Source organism: Lissotriton vulgaris, chromosome 4_1 (genome assembly GCF_964263255.1).
Source record: "Lissotriton vulgaris chromosome 4_1, aLisVul1.2, whole genome shotgun sequence".
NCBI classification, from domain to species: domain Eukaryota; kingdom Metazoa; phylum Chordata; class Amphibia; order Caudata; family Salamandridae; genus Lissotriton; species Lissotriton vulgaris.
This window is the reverse complement of record NC_141691.1, coordinates 884813068-884829128: the sequence shown is the minus strand read 5'-3', so window position 1 is coordinate 884829128 and position 16061 is coordinate 884813068. Positions and strand designations below refer to the sequence as shown.

The following is a 16061-nucleotide window of genomic DNA, read 5'->3' as shown; positions in this document are numbered from 1 at the left end:
CAAGCTACTCGATCTCCTGATAGCCATTGCTTTTCATCATATCACATCGCATTGGAAACAGGCTAAGGATGTTTCCTTCTCTGCATGGTGGAACGCAGTTTGTTTTAATCATCGTCTAGATACCAATTTTGTCTCCCCTATTTCCCTAGCAATTAAACGTGACCTTCTATGGCTTCCCCTCACCGAATATTTATCTAGAATTGCCAGACCATCTCCCACTTCTCCACTACGTAATGTTGAAGTTCAAAAACCACCGTGATTGTTTTATCTTAGTATATGTAAGATTATTGATGCATCCTATGTTTTCTTTTATGTCACTTCTACGATATATGATTCTAATGTTTTCCCTTTACCCTCAATTTCATGAAATTTTTACTACATATTGTTTTTGTTCACGACATTTCTTTGATCAATTCCATTACTTTGTAAGAGAGATTTCTTGTTTTTATAACTTATGATTGTTTCTTCATGTACTGTCTTTACTTCTTTATGCCTTAATAAACTTCAAACTTAAAAAAAAAGAAGTGTGACCACCACAACTACACCAACTGGCCAGGCCAGCGAGAAGTATGGAACCACTGAACACAGCAACAGGAAGAAGGAAACAAGGAAGAAATGAAAGTAAAGAACAAAAACAGGTGGCATACACCTAACACATCAACCAAAAGGAAGACACGTAGAAAAGGTCTGCGTAAACTGTCCCACACCGAAGATAAGATTACAGTCACACCAAAAATTAGACCACAAGTGAAGAATTGCAGGGAAAGTGCGATCTGGGAAACTGAACTAGATAGCAAAGAAAATTCAGTAACACCTTAAACTAGACCACATAAGTAAACCTGCGTGCAATTAGACAATAAACAGTAAATATCAAGTACTCATGTAAAGAATCAGAGGAACAAACATGCTCCATGAAAATGCGATCTGGGTAAAGTGACCTACACAGCAAAGAAGTACAGTCACGCCTCAAGTTAGACCACATAAGAAACTGCAGGAAAATAGGATCTGGGTAAACTGAACTACACTGCAAAGAAATTCAGTCAGGCCTCAAGTTAGACCACGTAAGAAAACCTACGCACTAAATGGAAAATGCACTGTAAGTATCATTATGAAAACATCAGAGGAACAAGAAAAATTGTTCCAGGAAAAATGCGATCTGCGTGAACTGAACTACACAGCAAAGAGAAAATCCAGTCACATCTCAAGTTAGACCACAGACAAAACCTGCGCACAATATAATAAGGAAACTGTAAAAATCATATAAAGAACCGAGTAAAAGGAGCAATACTCCACATCAAAATACAAACAACAAAACATGAAACCTGCATGGCAAGCCAAAAATACATAACTAATGCAGTTGCACGTAAAGAAATATGATTAAAGGTACATCCAAACTAAACTAAAACAGATAAATAAGTAAACAATAAGCATGGTGACATAGCAAAAATCAGTAGGTATACAGGCAATATGGAAATAAAATAAGTATAAACAGTATTCTTTACAGCAATAAATGAGGAGGTTGATGTAAGTTCCAAAAACAATAAATTAAAACAAACAAAGTAGTCACCGTGGTCATTAGGAAGCTAGATGAACCAAAGAATCAGTCCGTAGACATGAAGCAGGACCACAAGATATATTCAAAGAAACGTGGTCGGAAGTGGTAGCTTGTACATGGAATAGCACGAAGAACTCTGGATTACTTAATGCAGGATGAAAACTACGATGCAGAAAGAAAATAAAACAGCAAAGCGTCTCCAGATCGAAGGCAAGAGGAATGTAGATAAAGTAAAAATGCCCCGTGAAATACCTCCAAAGACCAAACTGAAAGTCGTAGGTTTATCGAAGAAGGTGTGCGAATCACCGCACAGGAGATACTCACAAACTTAGAGAAAATGCTGCTGGTCCGATCATGGCATTGCTGGATATTGCGCGCTGAGTCGTGACGTTGCTGGTACTTGAAGAAGAGTGCGCTGATCACATTCAAAGTACATAGTTGGCAAACTGGAGACTGCGCATAACTACTGCGCACATGCCAAACACAAGATGGAGTCACTTAGGGGATGCAATGCCGGGTGGCTGCAGGCACGTCTTGGCAGTACATCATGGAAGCAGCAGGGCGCTGCGCGATGAGAGGACAGAGCTCGCGCTGCCACCAACGGACTTTGTGAGTAGAAACGGTTTGATCAAATTTAATGGCGCAGCAAAGAAATGTAAAGGCCAAGTTCACAATAACACAGCCCATCAAAATTGCTTACTCAGCGATGTTGCACAAAATAAAACATGAAAGTCTCTGAAATGCTGTAAAAACACACCAGTATTTACTGCATAAACTGTTAAAGATTTGAATTATGACCATTAGAGGTTGTAAATAGAAGCAGTAAAAATACGCCTTGTAAAAGGTAGCTGTGACTATGTGTGAGCTGAAAGCATACGAGCTGACAAAGGCAGTAAAACACAAGTCCAGTAAATAGCAGTAATGTTAAAAGTAGTAGAAGTCAGAAATGAGGAAACAGCAGTAGGTTGTAAAAATCAGGAAACCAATACTCTGTCAATGGCATCAGGAATCTGAGAAAGAAGCAGGTAGCAGGAAACGTATATCCTGTTTGAAGCATGCAGTAGGACTTAGGCAGGATGAAGCAGGTAGCAGGAAATCTACGCCTTGTCCATGGGCTGTCCGGTGAAATATGGACACTGGTGGGGCGGGAGGGCATAAAATACTTAAGTAGGTTCGTTTTGAGTAAAATCATGAATAAAAGTACCTTTAAGAAGCTTGAAGAAGGTCCTCACGCGTGGTTTTGAGTCCACCTTGTCGCCAAATTTATGTTACATCCTGGTAAGGAATTCCAGAAAACTTGGATAGGTTACAGATGATAAGTTTATTCTTCTTAGATGGTTAGATAGGTTTTCCAGTATATAAGTAATCAAAGCCCCACCAGGAGCATCCTCTCTGCTGCTCAGGCCAGGATCCAACTGACAGTCCACTCACAGAATACCAAACACTCCAATGACATCACACTCACACTAACATTCCACTCACACTGGCTGAACAGCAGAGGCAGAGAAACAGGGAAGATGTAAGGTAAAAACCTTAGATATAACAGGACGGTGTTCTGAATTTTCTTTTATTTCCTTCTACTCATCTCCCCCCTCGAGCCACAAGCCTCTTCAATTTGTCAGGGGCCTGTTTGACCCGAACCAATAATGAAATGCACAAAAAAACCTTTTGCTCCTGCCATTTCCTTGCTAGGTTTGCCTTTACCCATGGGGAGCTTGCGTATGGGACATCTACGACTCTGGCCACTGGTGACCGCTTCCATAATGATGACATCATTGATTTTCCTATGTTAGTGGCAGATTGAGATCTCCTACCTGGTTAATTTGTTTTACTTATGAACATATTCCACACTCATTTTATACTTTCTTTTAATACCCGACTCCAAATTGGCACAAAAGTTTTACCAGACACTATACATAGCGGGAACATGGAGGAAGCTAATATGGTGCATTATAGAGCTTTTTAACAACAGGTCGACTGATGACGGTTACTACTTAGGATCGTCTGGGAAGCTGATCTTGCCAGATGCACTCATGATACTGAATGGAACAAGTTTTTAGAGTACTCAAATACTGTATCCAGAGGGGCTAGATTCAACTATTTTCAGTTTAATGTTTTGAATACCTCCTACCTCACCCCGGCCCAGATTAATAGGATCTTTCCTGGATCCAGGGCATCATGTCCCGGGTTCTCTCTCCCAGATGTGAATCATCTTGATATGCTAATATGTTATGGTCCTGCCTCCAATTGCAGACTCATTAGTCTCAATTGCTACAACTGAGCACTGCCAACAGCATCCTTGTTCCTCCACTCTTCTCACGTCCCTAACTGGACGTGCACTTAAATGTATGGACTTTGCCCTGCTCTTAGCAAAAAATTCCTTCACTATATGTTGGGAATGACCTACGGCTCCCTGGGCTAGGTCTGTGGCCTCTTGGGGTCGAGCCGAAAGTCCCTTGCTTCACAGGCAAGAGCAAGAAGGTCTCAGGAAATATTTTTTTGTCAAGACCTGGGATTTGATCCTGGAGAAATTCAAGGCTGTTGCCAAAGATGATACTCAACCATCTTGATGTCCCCCTGACACGTTAGCTACACATTGTTTTCTAAAAGACAGAAGCAACATCGAATGTTTGGGAAGTAATGCAGGGATGGAGAGATTCAGTTGTTTTGTGAGGTTGGGCCCAGAGTGGGCCGTTAAGTCGCAATTTACATTTACATTTACATGTATGACTCAGACAGTTCGGAGGTGCAGTTCGGATCCGGACTGGAAAGTGTGGTGGCCTGAGAACATGTTTCCACCAGCAAGTTCGTCCCAGGTGGCAAAAAACCTTGGGATTAAGATCGACAATGGCCTCACACTGCGCTCACAGGTAATGGGTCTCACTGGCACCTGCTTCGGCCTGCTCCGTATGCTGCGTAAGTTTCTTCCTCTGTTATCAGAGGAACACAGGAAGATCACGGTGCAGGCGATCATAGGCTCGAGAATTGACTACTCTAACATTCTATATCTCGGCCTGCCAGAATACCTGCTTCAACGGTTACAGGTGGTCCAAAATTCGGCAGCACGGGCCATCTTTGGGTTATCTCGCCGTGCCAGAGCCTCGGGCCTCCTGGAAGCACTGCACTGGCTTCCTGTCCGGAAGCGGATAATTTTTAAGACCCTTACTCTGGCACACAAAGCCTTGCACGCCTCTGGAGCGAAATACCTCCAAAAAAGGCTGACCTTCTACCATCCAGCCAGGTCACTGAGGTCAGAATCCCTTTTTCTTGCGGCGGTGCCTCGTGTGAAGAGAGCACGTATTGGAGGCCGCTCTTTTAAATTATTGGCGCCCCAGTTGTGGAATAAGCTGCCTGTGTCCCTGCGCAGCACTCCAAACCTGTTGGCCTTTAGGAAGGGGCTCAAAACCTGGCTGTTTACCTCTTAGTTCTCTGGCCTGTCTGGTTCCCTTTTTCTCTGCCTTTTATCTGTTTTTTCCTGTTATGTTATGAGTTTGGTGCGCAATGCAAAGCGTCGGGACACTCTTCCGAGTAGCCGTACGCTATATAAAACCCCCGGTATAACATAACATAACATAACAATGGCGGGCGGGGGAATGTGGGTGAGTTATTATATTGTTGTTTTTTAGAAAGTTAGGTTTTAAATATCAAAATGTAAGTGTACATAGCAAAAATGATTATTCAAGGTTTGAATAATATGTAGGAGTTGTGCACGATATGTTTTGCCATGCTCTAAACCTGTCTCTGTATCTATGCCATTGCTTTAGACACCGATATAAACAGTCTAAAAAAACACAGGGAATATAAGGAAATGTTACACATAATGAAAATGAAAATGTGGCAGCAATGGGGCATACCTGCTCTGCATTTAACAGATGTTACTGCCCCTACTGAATTCAATACTATCAAATATATTATAGTAGGACCCAGATATAAAGAGAAAGTGCTCATAAACAAAGCTTTGACTTTAATAAACTATTTGGTAAGTGCCTCATCCTTCCTGTCACTAGAAATGCTTTTGCTCTTTGCAACAGTATTGAATCCTTTCAGAGAAAAAATATCTTTAGATGAATTGTTAATTTAACTCAACAAAACTTTCCACTCTTGAAGTTATCCTACTGTGGATGTCAGGTAGCTGTAAAGGTAAAGGCAATCTGTGAACCCTGCAGAGACAGACGGTGAAAACAGTGGGTGATATTTACAACAAAATGTCGGAACGCGTTGTTACGCCAACATTGCATTTTTAAAAGCAGGAATGCACCGTATTTACAAAAATATCCTAGTGTTTCCCACAATGCTGGTGCTAATAAAGCTGCAGGGGCAATTGCTTTAGTGCAGGAAGGGACAATTTTGAAAGGCAATTTGCTCTTTCTATGTGTTATTCTGTGGCACACATTGAATGAGAAAAAAACAAGGAGACATTAATAATTTCTCCTCGTATCACCAGTCTAAGACCATGTATTACCTGGGCTTAGGTTTTGGTGCTGCCTCAGCCTGGTAAATATGGGGTAGCCTCAAAAAGCAATTGGTGTTGCAGCAGAATGCCCACCGCAATACCCATTGCACGTCCCTTTCATGCTAAGTGAAGCATGAAAGGGGCCTTACTTACAAGGTGAAGTTAAGGGGAGAAGAGTTGCCCTAACGGCTATGGCGGTCCACCTTGAGTCTGGGGAACTGGGTTCCAGTCTCGGCAATGACACTGAACATCCAGTGATTCTAGACAAATCACCTAATCTCCCCGTGCCTAACAAAAATGAATGTGTCCTCATTTAATGCAACTGGTGCTATGTAAAGCGCTCTGATCCAGATTTAGGTCAAGTTTGCGCTATATAAAACTCTGTAAAATAAAAATAAGCCATTTAAGTGGCTTAAAGCTGCTTTGTAAATAAGGCGACGGAGATATCGCCACCAGAATGTTGCTAAAAGTGACGTTCTGGTGGTGATATGCCCCTGTGTTTCTTCTGCTTCCCAACCTCACTGAAAACTCATGCTTCAAATTAAAGTCAATTGTGTGTCTTTTGCTTTCTCGTTCAAATTAAAGATAAAGCATTAACATTTGATGAATAATGGGAGAAATATATAACAATCTAGTGGCTGAATTGCACAGTGTGAAGCCTGAAAAACTGGTTATCAATCATGGCTTTCCTGCTTGACCAATTTGTGTTACCCTAGACCAATAGTCTTCAAACTTTATAACGCTAACCTCCTCTGTGCAAACCGTTTTTGCATTGGGCCTCCCCGCAACCTACAGTGTGTGGGGAGTTACATTTTTGGTAGCACAGGCGTATAAATGGGGGAGGGGGAGGTTCAGTCTACTGTATTGCACAGTGGGGATTGTACTGAGACATGAGGTGTATAGGAGCGAGTCTGTGCTGTTTTCACCTCTTTTCTGATTTCTGCAGTCCTTTGTCACTTCTGACTCTTGCAATATCCTGTCTACAATCCTACACTTCATCTCCTGCAGCTTTCCCTCCCTCCCTCGAGCCATTTTTCTAACCCTGCAGAATCCTGCAACACACCCTCCCCCATGACATACTGCTCAACTCACCCTCATCAAAGCGTGTCTTTTGCAATCAGTACATTTGAACTTTGTTTCTTTGTTTACAGGCAGAGAGAACTGGGATGTTTCCATAACATGAACAGTGCAGTTGCTATTGCAAAGTCAATGAACACACAAAATCTTATCATTTTGCAGGCATTCACAAACGACTTCTATGGTTTTTACACTCAATGTGTGCACCTAAACTATGCACAAAATGGCCGCCATGTGTTTGCAAACTAGCTGCAAAATAACCCAAACATCCCTTGTTTATTGGGGTTCTGGGAGTTGTTATTTTTCAAACAAGAAGCATATTGTTTCTGGTGGATACAAAAATAAAAAACATTTCTATTGTGATAATGTACATATCATCACACATGCACTCACGATTTGTTTGTCTTGCAAGCAATTCACAGAAGTTAGCGCAAAAGCGTAGTTGCGAAATTCTTTGGCCCCTACAGACCTATTCAAATCATAGGAGTAATCCTACAATGACATTTCTGAATGTAAAATAAAGTTTGTGAATCAGCCCCATAAAGATAAGCTCTGACAATCACTTCTCTGTATTAATGCCAGTACTGTCCTACAAAACAACATTTTAGGTAACATTTTATGTCAATGTAGAACATAACCTTGAAACTTTTTTCGTTTTACCTTGAGGCAGAAATAATGTAGGAATTTAGCCCACCGAGACAAGAAACTGCCACCGACAAGGGAATAATCCATTTAATAAATCCAAAAACCGTGTCCGCGAAGGTCTAAAAAAAAATAGAATTAAGGTACATAAAATTGAGGGCGACAATCAGACCGCATTTCTTTTCATGGTGATTGCTTAAACAGTAGAATTAATATTCTGTAACCTTACTTTTTCTTCCAAAGATTATGCATATTCCCGAATAAGATATTAGTAATATTTGGAAGTCATAAGAGTTATTTGCATTCCTAAAATCCGCACCTGCATTATGTAAAACAAACATTTGTTCTTATTCTATAATTTAGACCTTCATTACGAGTGGTCAGAAGTAATTCACCAGTTATCTCCCTTTACCACCCGAATCATTAATAACAACCAATGGGGTAAATCTGAATTCCTAAAGTTTCTATCTCTGGACATTTGGCACTAAAAAGTTGTTGAAAGAGCTACGTCTCAAATCACAAAAAAACATAATTAGATACCACATAACTGACTGGCATGTTCACCAATTCCCACTCTAATTCCTCCATTTCTTAGGGGACAACCGGGACCTATGACATTCTGAATGCTGAAAATAGCAATTCTTGTGCAACTTGCAAATTCAACACCAAAACTATAGATATAAAGATTACCGCATTAAAATGATCCCAAAATGTTAGTCGCTACATGATTACAAATAGGATCATGTTCTAACTGGTGTTGTTCACTATTTGAGATTTTGCAAATGTATTGAGGTCTCGAAATTATGATGGGTCACTGGAATTATGCATTGTTGCAAAAGCGGTGTTGTCCACATAATTATCGACTTGCCACATATGCCACAAGATCCATCATCTGCTGCATAATCTATAGATTTAACAAATAAAAATGTTCCCAGCGCGTATAGGTGAGGAAATTGACAAATTTAGACATAAATTAACCTCATGTCAATGTAGAAATGTGCCTCAACAATAATGTAGAAAATGCGTAAGGAAATAGAGGTTGGACCAAAATGTGCTTTTATTAAACGTGCAAAAGTGAAAATGCTGCTTATTTTAGCAGAAAGCTCCAATTTCTGTTGTTTATTCACTGCTAGGCCTCAATATATAACTTTGATATTTCCTTTCCCTTTAAATAAAATAAATGCCTTTTAGAAAAGGCAGATTAAAAGTTAGAATTGAATTGCAGAACTTGTCCTCTTTGTGAAATGTGCTGCTTGCAGCAAACTGCATTTCTTTCCTTCCTCACACTGTATGATTTCATTAGTTTTTAGCTAGTTTCATCTGCCACATGCTTAAAATGAAAAAGTATAATAGAGAAAGAAAATGTTTTCTATAGATTTGAGTCACATGATCTAACTAGGAGATGCTAGATATCAATGTTTCATTTAATAGATCAGCCCACCGTAACACAATAGAACACTGAACAGCTAATAGCATAGGCTTGCAAAGAATCTCATGAGAACCTTCCTAGATGTAACTTTTGTAAAACATTTTAGCAACATTTAGATAACAACATATGGATATGAGCATTTACCGTGGGAATTGAGAGAGTAGATGATGGACCATCAGAAGATCCCTTTCCATTGGCTTTAGATGATCTAACATTCGGAGTTTGCAACATGTTTTGTGCCTTTCCTATATAGTATGTGTTCCTAGTTAGAGAGTTGGGGCCCGATGTAGGTAAATCTCATTTACCGACTCTAGAATACCAAATTTTACTGATTAGGTATTCTAGATTCGGTAAATGAGATGTAGGAAAAAAATCGGTAAATTTTACCGAATCGGTATGATTCGGTAATTACCGAATCGGTATTTACAGATTCAGTAATTGCCATTGATTCCTATGAGCATTGAGGCCCATTGGAATCAATGTCAATTACCGAATCGGTAAATACCGATTCGGTAAAATTACCGAATTGTCAAGGGGGACAGGGTGTCACTTTGACACCCTGTTGCATCCCTGATTCTGGCTTGTGTGCCATGTGGCACACATAGATGCCCTAAGGGCATATATGCGTGTCACAGGGCACAGGTGTACATGCACAGATGTGCATGTACACTGGAATTCGATATTTACCACAAAATATTTTTTCGTGGTAAAAAACGAATTCTTAAGGGCATGTGGCACTGTTTTCAGTGCCACCTACATCTAGATTTACAGAATCGGTAAATTTAACGAATCGGTAAATTTACCGATTCGGTAAAATTTAAGCCCCCTACATCTAAAACTCCAAATACCGATCGGTAACGGCCGAAATCGGCCATTACCGACCGGTATTTGGCCACCTACATCTGGCCCTTAATGCATTCTATGCAAATTTCTCCTGCAATGCCCTTTAGCATTTGCCTGTGCTACGCTTACCCAAATTGCTGTAAGCTATTGATAACAGTGATTTTCTGATTCCTGATGCTCCTTAGGAGACTTACTCTCAATGCTGATCACAGCCCCTGCTGTGATTGCTTCCTTTAACCTACTGCAACTGTTAGGACACTTGGCTAAAACCGGAGAACCAGGACCTGATCCAGGAAGACTAGGGAAAATTGGAGCATGAGAATTATGGCTAGTAGTACCATGGAACCAGAATAAAAAAGGAAGATGAGGGGATTATTAACAAGAATACCAAGAGGCCTAGCGCCAGAAGGGCCGGAATCAGAGCAACTAGGATTAGAGGGATAAAGACCAAGAGGACCAAGATTGGTCCAAGGAGTGCCAGGGGACTATGACCTTAGGGCTTGCATGTCAATTCACCAAAATGCCACTGGTAGTGGTAGTGTGCTTTTTTCATTTAATAAATTGTCCGTTAGCATCACTATACCTATTTTAGGACACTTTCAATCACCACACCACACAACCACGATTCACCTCACGGTATTGAAAAAAAGATCCCCCGCAAAGACCCCCTAGTCGGTGCCCATCGGGCATTGCCGTGCCGGCCCGACGAGGAGCATTCCCAAATGATGAAGCATGACACCTCTCGGGGTGTGTGAGGGCACTTGCTACTATATGGAGCTCTTTTCTCTTTGACCTGGTACTCTCTTTTCTTTGCTGTCTGATAGGAACTGCACTCCCTCATATAAAATTCACTTGTAGGAGCAATTGTTCTGGACCTTCAGAAGCTCCTTGTTCCTCTTTTTTGAAGGATCAAGTCACAGAGGCCACGGAGATCAAAACCTGGCATGCTATGACAAGGAAGACCTGGATGAGGAGAAAAAAGATGACCAGGACAAGGAGGCAGGATGACAGAAGTCAGGATGGCCAAGCCACGTGGTAGAATGGCCTAAACAAGGAGGATGAGGATTAAGTGGGCAAGTTAGTACTGAACCAGGATAACAAGGAGTGGCTGGACCAGATCCAAGAGTATTATGACAAGATAGAGGAGACCCAGGGGAACTAGTCAGATTAAGAGCATGAGTACAAGGGTCATGAGGACTAGGAACCAGATGGATGAGGATTGGGTGGAATAGATGGATTCGAATAAGTGTGATCCTGAACAAGGCTAGTAGGACCAGGATGATCAGAACCAAGGGGACCAGTGCCTGAAGTAGTAACTGGAGCAGGAAGACTTTCAACTGAGATAGCAAGGCCATGGACCAGGGCAAAACAAGCCTCAATGGCCAGTCGATCAAGACCAGGATTACAATGACCAGTCCCAGCCCAAGAGGACCTAATAAGAAGGACCAGTGTTGATGGATGCAGTATCAGGTGGGTCAAGAGGACAGGAAAAAGACGAGGATGATCCAAACAAGGAGAACTAGGAGCACCAGACCAAGGAGAACCAGGACAACAGAACCAGGTGGAGAAGGACCCAGTAGACCAAGTAGACCAACAGATTACAGTGAGTAGTCTCAGGCGGCCCAGGAACAGCCAAAACATGGAAAGGCCAGGAGCTGGGCTAGGAAAACTAGGGTCAGGAAGGATAAGAACCATGAGTAACAAATTCAAGAACTCAGTACCAGGTTGACCATAGCTAGTTGAACCAGTGCTGGTTGAGGACCAAGAAGACCAAACCAACTCAGAAAAAGAGGACTGGAACATGACCAAGAGGAGGACCATCACCAGAAGGCATAGAAGGACCATAATGAGAAGGAAGATGACCGAGGATGTCTATGCATTTCTAGGCCATATGTATTGGGATACCACTATTGTAAATGGTTCTTACTCGTGCTTCTTATGCTATTAAAACGTAGAAACCCCCACCCTTTCCAACCCACTTATAGAACTGGTAAGTATTTGCTGAAAAAAACTCAGCATGTAAAGTGAATATAAATCAGGACTGTTATGTTTTGATCTCTGGGTAATAACATATACTGTCTGGTGCTGGCACAGTTGTCAGATGGTGGATCAGAAAGTAGAGAGACTGAAACCTGGCAGAAGGGTCTAATGATGGATAAGTAAAAAGGAGTGTGGTCCATGAAGGATGGTAGAAAGCGTTTGACAAACTCAGAGGGTTGACGTCAGCAAAAATGGTTAATGGCTAAAAAATGGGTCAAAAGCGAACTGAGGACATAGGATTGGGGGGTGAAGTAGGCTCCAGAAAGACCATCTAAGATGTCTCACACTGAGATTTTAAATAAAAAGGGCTCCGATTGGCAACCGTGACAGCACTAGAAACCCAGCCAGCAATGATAGCTTTAGCACCAGACAAGTGATCTGTGAAACTCTAATGACTAGGACAAGGGTTATGGAGATATGCATTCATCAGAAGTGTTTGGAAGGCCAGTAAAGTATCAAGACCAGTAGAGTGGTTTGTGTGACTCATACAACTTTGTGCTGATATTCAATGAGCACGTATGTGTGGTGCATTTGTAGCAAGTGTGTAGTAGTAAGGCTCCAAGTATGGTGAGGGCTGGGACCAGTGGAATGTCTTGGATGGCCCCTGGTTTAGCCTGTCATGTGAAGGAGGAGTAGCTTTCTCAGACAGTGTAAGGGTATTGACTGTATCCCTGTGGCCGGAGGGTGGAGACCTGGACACTGAAGTGAGGGAGGATGTAGAACAGCTACCACCAGAAATTCAGTGAGGTTCTTGTTAGGAAAAAAGTGCTTATTATTTCTTCATGAGTAACAACATAGATTAGATGGTAGGAGTGTAGGAGAGGTCAGAGATTCCTCTTGTTGAAGGTGACAAAGTTTCTGTTTATCTACAGTATTACATTTTCTATGATATTTGTAAGAAAGTACATGAATAAAATATCTCTGTCAGTTTCCTTTGATCTGTATATTTGATTCTAATGTGTTCTCCCTCATTCACTGGGGTTATTCCTTCATATTCTAATGAGATTAATTTAATAAATCATAATCCTATTCCTTGCCCGGTAAAGCAGACATTATCCTTTAGTTGACCACATAGTGGGGATTAGTTGACTCATCCAGATCCTTCCCTACATAATATTCCTCAGGTAAGTCTTCCATGTACTGAGTAAAACATACTGCAGAAGGGTAAACAGCTTTATCTAATTTTGCAAAGGTTTTAGCCTGCTGTAAACTTAAAAAAGTAGGAGCTTTTGTGGAGCATGAGACAGCTCCATAAAGGGCCTACCAAGTCAGTGTCTTGGCTCATGGTGTAGTGGAGTTGCATTCTGTGTCATGTCTGTCAAAATATTTTGGAAACACTCAAACATTTGGAAAGGGGAGACCTCTCGGTCACCCCGAACGTATGGCTGGGTGCCCCGACCGCCCGGGAAACCTTTGCAGGTGGGGGGCATGTCCCCGGCCGGTATGCCCAAAGTAGCGTGGTTGGAGCATGCCCCCGCCGCCGAAGAGGGTTGTCCTAACACCCGCCCGGAAGTCCGTGCACTTTTGGGCGGGAGGGGGATGCCGCCCCGCCTCCCCGCTGCAAGTTAAAAGGTGCGGGGGTCCAGGCAGGTGTCCTCTTGTTCCGGCGCTCTGAAGGCTGCACCACTCGTCGCTCGTAAGCCCTCAAGGGAGCAAGCAGCAGTTTTTTGATCCACCCACCAGCCCCTGTTGCAGAAGTTTGGGAGTAATCGAAGTTGTGATATGCAATTGATTGTGATGCATGAACATCTTGTCTAGGCCTTTTCTCCCATTGTAGATTGATTCCAAGATTGTCTATGCAACTGAATACTTGTCTGTAGGCTTTTTTTTCCTTTCGAGAAGTGTAATTAACTGTATGTAATAAAATGGTTTCTCTGTGATAGGACCTTTCTCTCCTTTGTAGCACTGTTTATAGTAAGTTAGGTACTATTCTGGGACTTCCGCTCTACAAGGACGGGGGTAGCAGTGAGGGATATATCTAGCTGTGATATACATTTTGCATACATTTTTCCCAATGGTAGGTCATTAACTGTCGTATTTATTAGTCTTCGGTCGGGCGGTAAGGTCATGATCGGTGAGCAGTGATTTCAAGGTCCCTAGCAGGGGGAGGTGGCCATTGGCCCCTCCCACGGGGGGGCGGCACCCATTACAGATGGGATCGCCCAGGGGGAGACAGCCATAGGCCCCTCCCAGGGGGCAGACAGCTATATGCCCCTCCCACAAATTTCCCGGGGGCCGGATATCCGCTGCGGCGGAAGAGAGTGCGGGGAAAGGGGGGAGTCACCGCTGTCCTTCTTATGGTTACCCCGTACAGGAACTTGGACGACCTTAAGATGGCGCCGAGTGGAAGGGGGCCCCCATGACAAGGGAAGTTACGGTTGGTTGCGAGGGTAAAGCCCTCTGCGCATGCGCCACTCACACGTGAGGGCGGAAATTTGGTGATAGGGATCTGACACCGGTTAAGACCTTGCCGTTGGCCCCTAACGATAGGATGTACAAAATTTGCATGCAATGTATGATGTCATGATGTTAGACTCGGTTAGGAAAATCTTTGTATTCAAGATTTGTTAAGGTTAGCCTGAATACCTGTCTTCATCAAGTGTAATGAAAGTTGAATTTTGTACATTATAAATGAAACGTTTTTTAATTTAAAGTTTTTAATTTTGTTTCATATTTTAATAAATACGGCCGGGGCGTCGTGAGGCCCCCCTGCCTTCCAAAAGTTCAAACTCTGTCTGTCTCCTACCATTGGGATTGGTGGTGGAAGGGGAGGCGGGCATCCCGGACCATATGGGACCTTTATACTAATGTCCTAATTTTTAGGGTGCAGATTGCATTTAAGCCCGTTTTAAGGGTGTCATGTAATAAATCACAGAACTTGTGACCACACAAGTGCTTATCATTATATACAAATGCCTTTTTTTAAGTTGGAAAATTCTTTTGACTCATAAAAGGACCTTTGCGATCCTTATTGCAAATAGGAGGGGTTTTGAAAGGGGCGTACCTTCCCCCATTTCTTATTTGGAAACTAATGTAAACTATAGATTGCTTCCTCAATTGCAGTTATAAACCATTGATGAACTACTGAATAATGTTGGCAGCATCAGATTCAATTGATCACTGCCTTCACCCCTGAAGTTTTCCAGAACAGAAATCTTTTTCTATTTTAAAAGCAACACTGGTTCTTTCAAGGAACACAGGCTCCTTAAAAAAATATGTTCTCAGTTTTGGAATGTAATCATAGGGAAGGTGGTGTGCTGGCCTAGAGGTCCACCAACCCTGTGATTGCACCCAATCACAGAGGGCTGCAAATTTCCATCTGCCTAATGAACATTAATTATGCAGGTGGTTCACTGATACCCTGCTTTTTGGTATTTTGAAAACTGACCTAATAATACATAAGTTGGTTTGAAAAATACTATTCCATTCACGAAATGTCTAAGCACAATTTACAGCCCCCTTTTGTGGATGGAATAATGATACATCAAGACTCTAATTTGCAGATGGAGATGGATTCCACCTGAGTTCACTTCTTGTTTGCAGTCCTACCTGATGGTAAGTGTCTGTTGAAATCTGCATAATGCATAATAATCCATCATTGAAGTTGTTTAGAAAGCAAACGGGGAAGTAGTTACATTTCTCTGCTATTTGCATGGCCACTGGCCATGTTTTGCATACTATCCTATTTTGTTAGCCACCATGTGAAAAATGAAGTATCTTTTCTATTTGCAGAGCTGCTGACCAAATAGTATGTAATTTCTCCCATTTAGTTAGTGATCAGGTACATCCTTGCCGTGTTCATAGCCACATGGTTCATAATGTCTGCTGTTTAGCCATTAACTGAGTAAATAGTGAAAAGTCATTGCTATGTGCAAGGCCAGCAGTTGGCTATTTTGTCAGCATCTGGGTAAATAGTGACATTTCTTTGCTATTTGTAAGGTCACTGCCAAATGGTACTATTATTTACCCAGCAGCCAGGTAGATAAAGGCGTTTATTTGCTGTTTGCATGACTGCTGGCCAA

At 42.1% G+C, this 16061-nt stretch overlaps 1 protein-coding gene across 2 annotated transcripts in view; it reads right to left on the bottom strand.

Moving 5' to 3' along the window:
• The window catches only part of LOC147722685 (Y+L amino acid transporter 2-like), a 546414-nt gene that overhangs the window by 69068 nt on the left and 461285 nt on the right, over positions 1-16061 (bottom strand). For both annotated transcript variants that reach the window (XM_086965177.1, XM_086965176.1), the window contains exon 5: positions 7746-7849. In XM_086965177.1, the coding sequence (XP_086821303.1) occupies positions 7746-7849 (104 nt within the window). The remainder of the gene's footprint in view (positions 1-7745; positions 7850-16061) is intronic.